This window comes from Scomber scombrus, chromosome 22 (genome assembly GCF_963691925.1).
Source record: "Scomber scombrus chromosome 22, fScoSco1.1, whole genome shotgun sequence".
NCBI lineage: Eukaryota > Metazoa > Chordata > Actinopteri > Scombriformes > Scombridae > Scomber > Scomber scombrus.
In genome coordinates, this window is record NC_084991.1 from 23846862 (window position 1) to 23854869 (window position 8008).

At 40.0% G+C, this 8008-nt stretch overlaps 1 protein-coding gene across 1 annotated transcript in view; it reads left to right on the forward strand.

Annotated features, from left to right (window-relative positions):
- Positions 1–392: 392 nt before the first annotated feature.
- Positions 393–8008, forward strand: part of flncb (filamin C, gamma b (actin binding protein 280)) — a 61442-nt gene continuing 53826 nt past the window's right edge. The window contains exon 1 of the mRNA XM_062443591.1: positions 393–768. Within this exon, the coding sequence (XP_062299575.1) occupies positions 393–768 (376 nt within the window). The remainder of the gene's footprint in view (positions 769–8008) is intronic.

Sequence of the window (8008 nt, forward strand, 5' to 3'; positions counted from 1 at the left end):
CATTCCTGGAAGTCCAGCAGAGTGACGCCGAGCTTTTTAAACCTCAGCTTCACTTCTCCTCCACCCGCAGTCCTGCTCTCTCCGCGCAGCAGCCAGCGCGTCATTACCCGGACCAAAGACCCAGACGTCTGTCCGGAGGAACAAAACACTACTTTTTCTAGTTTCCTGTCTTCTTCTGCTGCTTTTCTTCATATTTGAACCCCTCAGGAGCTCATGACTCACCCAGGAGCGGATTAACTGATCTGCTTTCTGACCGGAGCGCAAACTTCAGTGGAGTGTGTCACTCCCAGCAGGCTTGGCACTGCCCCTCCGCTCCGCCGTTTCTCCCTCTTTTCTTTTTTTCTGCCTTTTCTTCTCTCCCACTCTGCTTTGTGCTATAAAAGGGGGGCACCATGATGAACAACAGCAACTACTTGGAGCCGCAGCTGCCGCCGCAGTTCTACCAGAACACCGAGATCGGCGAGGAGGAGGAGGAGATGCCGGCCACCGAGAAGGACCTGGCCGAGGACGCTCCATGGAAGAAGATCCAGCAGAACACCTTCACCAGGTGGTGCAACGAGCACCTAAAGTGCATGAACAAACGGATCAACGACCTGCAGAAGGACCTGAGCGACGGGCTGAAGCTGATCGGGCTGCTGGAGGTGCTGAGCCAGAAGAAGATGTACAGGAAGTATCACTCCAGGCCCAACTTCAGACAGATGAAGCTGGAGAACGTTTCCGTGGCTCTGGAGTTCCTGGAAAGAGAACACATCAAGCTGGTTTCCATCGGTGAGTCAGTGGCGCACGTTTGGAGAGTTTTTACGCAAACTTTACGCAGCGCAGAGACAGAAGTTATCAGATAAAATGCGTTCAGAGCGACTGAATGTTAGACTGAGAGTTTCACTTCATAAAACATCAAACAGTCTGATTAAAAGTTGAAGAAGAGTTTGATTCAGTCTGAGTCTCCATGTTGAACCTCTGAGGTGGTGCAGGTGAGTCTCAGGTGTGTCTCAGCTGCAGCTGCTGATTGGTCCTTAGGTCACGTGTCCTCTAAAGGCTTTGAGCTATTTCTCAGCTAGTTCAACCTTAATCCCATTAAATATCTTAATGTATTACAATTCATGAATTAATCAATATTGTGATCTTAAAATACATAAAATATTTCTGTACATGAAGGTGAAAAGTGAGGCACAGCTTTAATGGCCTTTTGGATTAATCACTTAAAACCTCTTTAATACATCACAATTTATTCATTAAATGTAGTTAAACTCTGCACCTTAAACCATGAAACAAGCACACACATGAATTTGCACCTTATTTGGTTCTTAAAGCATCTGATTACATTGTTAAGAGGTTTTATATCTTTGAAATCTCTTAACAATGCCCCCCCCCTTTTTTAAAACCTGTTTAAAATCCATCCATCAGATATCAGACAGGAGGTAAAGTCCATTTAATGTTTGGTTTTAGTGATTCAGACATTTGCGTTCACACTGGCAGCTTCTCTGGAAAATGTCTGCAAAATATCACGTTTCCAGTTTGTGTGTTAAATTGGTTAAAAATGTAATAATGTAACAAATTCCTGAATTTCCACCTAAAATGAGAAATGGATTCCCTTTAAAGGTTCAAATTCAGAGTTTTACTCATTAGAAACCTCTTAATCCATGAAGAAGTCCTCAAAGACCACGAAAATCACCCAAATATAATTCATCTTAAAGTCCCATAAAATGCCTTAGTAGCGTCTTTATTAATGGGGGGATTTATTATCTGCTCAATAAACACGATAAATCATGTAAATCAGAGTTACTTTGGAGCTTTAAACATGTTCAGTGAACACTCAGAAATGTTTCTCTGAGGTTTTTCTGAAACATGAAATATTACAGAAAGCATCTCTGGTAGCACGCTGACGGATCGCTGTGGTTACAGTTAGCATTAGCTTAGCATTGGTCTGTGATGGTTGCATCTGTCAGAGAAACAGCTGTCCGCCTGCTGCGTTCACTGACCCGTCAGTCTCAGCTGTCACACAGACGCTGGAGGTACTGAAGGTTTTTAGAAGGGTTTTGAGGTCAGTAAAGGTTTTGTTAAAGTCTCTGTGGAGGTTTAGAGGTTTGGAAAAAGTTCCGGGGGTTCTTGAGGAAGGTGAAGAGGTCCGTGAGGACATTGTGGAGTTCCACAAGGAGGTCTTAGAGGTCCGTGAGGAAGTTGTAAAGGTCATTGAAAATGGTAGAAATGTGTCTTTGGAAGTTTTAGAGGTACTTGTGGAGGTCTTAAAGGTCTTAAAGGTCTTAAAGGTTTAAGGAGTCCTTGACAAAGCTTTTAAGGTCCATGTTTTGCTTCTTGTAAACAAATCAAACCAAAGATCCAAACTAACAACGTCAAACATCCTTTAAGTTAGTTCAGTGGTACCTTAGTGTGAAGCATCATCACTGTTGCTATGGTTACCAGCACTGTAATAAACTTACGGCTGTGATTCAGGAGGTTAAACTGGTGACTGTTGTCTTCTGCTGCTTCAGTTTCAGTGTTTAACAGAACATGAAGCAGATATAACCAAATGTACCTGAACATAAAGGAATAGTCTTTGGATAATCTCATTTTGTAGAACATGTTACAGGAAGTCTCAAAGGCTCTTGAGAAGGTTTTGGAGGTCAGACTGGTTCTGTCCAAACGTAACAAAATAAACCTTCAAAGTTCACTGAACTTTCTGATCATCTTGTTTAATTTGGGCCTGATCAGTAAGTGTGAACAGACAGTGTGCTGGTCTACAGCTTCCTGAGGTCTCGTTGTCACGGTGAGGTTGCCAGGTAACCAGCAGAGATGCTTCACAGGAGGCTGGTTAAACGCTGCATTCAAGTCATACAGTATTTACTTCAATTATCAGTTTTACAACACGTAAAACATGAAAAACATGAAAAACGTGTTTTTAAGTTCTGATATATTTGACATTTCTCAAAATGACAAACTGTTCCTTTAATATTGTTTAGTTGAGTTTGAGAGTTTTGGTCCAAACTCACCTTTTCAACGCTGACTACAGGTATGATCTGATCTGATTTATTTATCACAGACACAAAAACAAGAATCCAAACTATGACATGTTGAAGTAGAAACACTGATTTCAAACATGGTCCATCGATGTTAAAAGATAAAGAAACATAAAGAAGACATTCAGACACATTAAAGACTCAGAAGTAATGATGTCACTGTTTGTGCTGTTTGTCAGGAATAATGAGTTTAGTCTGTAGAAGCAGATTCAGTCTGTTTCTAACTCTTCCACCTGGAGAGATATTAAATCATCTAACGTGAAAAGTTACACAATCATGAACATTTAACGTGCTGATAGATAAACATCGTGATGTTAAACTGATCCAGGACTCAGGAACCTTTAAAGTGGTCTAACAGTTCAAACATTATCTGTTGTTTTAATTCAGTGGCCGTTAAAAGATTCATCATAAATTTACAAAAATCAATCTGTTCATTTAGTTTTGACTTTAAAGTGACGTAAAATGATAATGTGATGAAGTGATGAACGATGATTTTAATGATCACAACGACACACAGAACAAAAACTGAACTCAGTCCAACTCAAATGACAGCAGGTCTCCTGTGGAGGAGAGTTGGGGGATCTGTGAGGCCTGCGGTGGTGTGGGGGTGTCGTTGGGGGGGGGGGGGGGGGGGGGGGGGGGGGTTGGCTGGTGGTGTTGTTGGTGTAGGAGCTGATTGATGCAGGACAGCTGAGCTCTGCTCTCGCTCCACCGACAGCTGCTGAAAATAGATCCAGAGAGGAAACAGACGGAGGATTTCAGTCCAGACATGAAGAACGACTCTGACACCAGAACTGCTTCACTATTTAATCCAGTCGTTCACACAGTAATTAACCTCTAATCAGCTTCTGGGTTCTGTGGGGGGATTTTCTACATTTTAAGGATTCTTTAACTTATTAAAAACCTTTTAATCTTTGTAGAAAATATATTAAAAATATTTATTTTATTAAAATACAGAGATGATAAAGAACTTCCTGCATTAGAAGTTTTCTGATTTAAACCTGGAACGTTTGATGTTCTCAATAATCCTGGAAGGTATTTGGAGGTAATTTGGATAGATAGATAGATAGATAGATAGATAGATAGATAGATAGATAGATAGATAGATAGATAGATAGATAGATAGATAGATAGATAGGTAGACAGGGCTGGGTATCGGTACTCAAGTATTGACCAAAATAAATCGATAGTAGTACTGAAACGTCTCCCGTCTAACGATACTTCCAATCGATCCTTTTTGCACCCAGAGCTGAAAATATGACTATTTGTATGGACTTGCTCACAGCCAATCAACACAAGCTTATTTTGATTTAATGCAACATGTGATTGGTCCACTGCCACAGTAGCTACAACCCATCTGTGGTGGTGAAGTCGTGGTGAATCTGAGTTTAGCGTGTTTAGCAGTTCAGCAGCCAAGATGCCACCTAAATGCTCTAAAGTGTGTCTACACTACACGCCTGTTACACCAGATAACAGACAGAGACCTACATGTGTTAATGGGAATCTGATGAAGGACTCAGCTGGTATCACTTTAATTACTTGGACTAGTTCTCGTATCCTGATTTTCTAAACGATACCCAGCCTTAGTTGGTAGGTAGATACAACTAAAGACTGGACTCAAGATAGGTAGAAAGGAAAACAACTAAAAACTCATTACTAAAAATACCCAAACGTTGTACTAATAAAACAAATAAATGTGTAATAAATAATAATAAGATGCAAAAAGTGCTCCCTGAAATGTTTCTCTCCTGAGTCAGACAGCTGAGAGTTAAGAGTCTACAGGATGAGCTAAGTGCTAACATCAACATGCTTATACACTCACAGTAATAATGCTAATTAGTCATTATAGTTCATCCTGAGAGGAACATGAGGAAGTCATTTCACTGCAATGCATTTAATGATTTGATTGATAGTTGAGCTGTTTCACTCATCATCATAGTCTGAGTTTAGCAGCTGCACAAAAAGACTCAATGTCCTGTTAATAGTTTTCTTTGCATTATTTATTTTGTTTCCTATTTATGAGACTCAAAGTCGCACTGAGACTCATTATTGACACATCTGACTGTCAGTGAGGTCGAGTCCTCGCAGAGAGTCAGACGTGGAGTTTTACGACGTTCAAAGTCGAAACTGAAACCTTGCAGACTGTAAACACAGAGACTCACACGGGTTAAAACTGTGAAGCATGTTAACTAGATAAGTTTTAGTTGCTCTCAGTGTGTAATATCTGTGTATTGGATCAACGTTTAATTCATCACTGTTGCAAAACTTCTGAACCTGAATGTCTCCTGACTCTGCAGCTCTTAAATATCAGCACACAGGAGAGATTTCACACATTAGGACAGTTAATAAGAAGCTTTTATTCATCGTCCTGACGGTAAAACCAAGAATGCATCACTGAGAATGTCTGTCAGGTTAGGAGTGATCTGCTGTTCTATGAATTTGGGCCTTTTTCTGTTCTGTTTTCTCGGTTTAATCTCCAAACTATCATGTTGTAAAGAGTGTAATAATCAGAGTAAGGCAGTGGTCCTTAGCGTCGTCCTCTCCCCCACAGTCGATGTGGTTCGGGTCTTCTTTCCTGCAGGTGACGTGACGCTGGTCTCTGATCTGTGTCACCAAGCTTCATTCTTAAACTGGTTGTTTCAGGCCGACTCGCTCCGTCTGTAATGATTTCCATGTGTGCTGCAGTCAGCAGAGAGGAATGTTCAGCTGGAGCCAGGACCCCCCCATCACCCTCCCACCTCATCCCCACCCCCACCTCCACCTCCTCTACACAGTATTATAGAGCCATGCATCAGTCTGTCACTGTGTTTGCATCATACCAACTTTTTATATCAAAAACATGATTTATATCACAGAGACAGAAGAGCCTAAAATAATAATTCCCCAATAGGTTTCCCGGAAAGAATATCAATGAAATTTTAAAGGAAACATAAAACATGGAACAAGATTATGGAAGACCTGAACACTAGTTTTGATGCATTTTGCACGATCAAAACCTGAAAGAACATCAGTAACAGTTCCTCTTCTTTACTTCAACTTCCTTTAAAGGCTTTTCAAACATTCACAGAAAGCTTTTAAAGGCATTTAGTGAATTTCAAGGTTTTAAAAATCATTAAAAAAACAAATAAAATATATGAATAAATACATCTAAAGAGGTGGCCTACCTGTAAAGGTATGTTGTACATTATAAGACGTTTGTACTCTTTTATAAAACTATTTAAAAAGGTTTTAAAGGTGCAGTGTGTAGAATTTAGACGACTCTAGCAGAACGGACTTGGCAGAAAAGAAATATAATATTCATAAGTGTGTTTACATTGGTGTATAATCCCATTAAAATAATAATTGTTGTGTTTTCGGTACCTTAGAAAGAGTCATTTATATCGAGGCCACCACGCTCGCTGCCATGTTTCTACGGTAGCCCAGAATGGACAAATCAAATACAGACCCTAGCATTTTTTGCAGGTTTTAGGGTTACTGGTTGTTCTCCTACAGGCCTCAGGAGGGGGTGGGGGGGAGGTGGGATGGTATTCCTTTGGTTGCAATCTACAACCATACCACTAGATGCCACTAAATTCTTTACACTGGTCCTTTAATCCATTAACGTATTAATAAGTTTGTCCAATTCTATTAATTACCCAAATACTGACAGAGAATCCATTTAAACCTCTAAATTCGCTTAATTTGCAGCTATAAATATTAGAAAATAAATTCCCTTAACATTAATATCACCTGAGCTCATACTGAATGTCCTTATTACGCAATATGTCATTTCTGCCACTAGGGGTCTCTCAATAAAAACACTAACGAAATACGCAGTTTGATGATGTGAAGTAGTGTCGGATCATGGGAGTTGTTGTCTTCATTGTCTTCATTATTTTACTGACTGCCGGAGTTTGTCTGACGTTGTTCAGCAGATGCAGGACGTCTGGAGGAGCTAATGAAGAATAATAAAGTTTCAATTTAATGGGCACTTTTAGGCTTCCATAAATTTCATGAGAAAACACTCTGGAGTAGATTAATGAGTGTGCTGTGTTTCTGGAGGTAAATTAAGGATTCATTTCAGGGTGTTTCAAGGGTTTTTGTTTTATCGTTGTTTCATGATGAAAGCTCCTAAAACATTCAGGGTGTGTGAAGTTCCTGACATTCTGCGGTAGAGAGAAAGAAAGAAGCAAAGAGTTGTTTTCTGTGGTTTTCAGTTGTTAACGTGAGCCGCTGGTTTGTGTCGGTCTGAAGTCTCTGTGGATGAATGCAGGTCAGCAGGAGGGTTGCCAGATTATCCTCCCCCCTCTATCTGCGCTCCAACAGACTGATGACTTCATGTTTCCTGCAGGAGAAGACATGTGGCTCAGAGGAGAGAAAGAAAAGAGCAGAAACTAAAGCAGTCTTCTGTTTGTTGTGATCAGACAGTCAGAGGCTCTGTTAGCTCCAAAGCTACAAGCTAATAATTCAGCATCATTTAACAGTTAAAACAGGACGAAACCAGACAAACAAACGTTTAACTGCAAGTCAAAAGATAATTACTCAAATTATAATGTAATAAGTCGACTTAGTGGTTTGATAGTTTGATGGTTTGGTGGTTTGATAGTTTGATGGTTTGATAGTTTGATGGTTTGATGGTTTGGTGGTTTGATGGTTTGATGGTTTGATAGTTTGATGTTTTGATGGTTTGATGGTTTGATAGTTTGATGGTTTGATAGTTTGATGGTTTGATGGTTTGATGTTTTGATGGTTTGATGGTTTGGTGGTTTGATAGTTTGATGGTTTGATAGTTTGATGGTTTGATGGTTTGGTGGTTTGGTGGTTTGGTGGTTTGATGGTTTGATGTTTTGATGGTTTGATGGTTTGATGGTTTGATGGTTTGATGGTTTGGTGGTTTGATGGTTTGATAGTTTGATGTTTTGATGGTTTGATGGTTTGATAGTTTGATGGTTTGATAGTTTGATGGTTTGATGGTTTGATGTTTTGATGGTTTGATGGTTTGATGGTTTGATGGT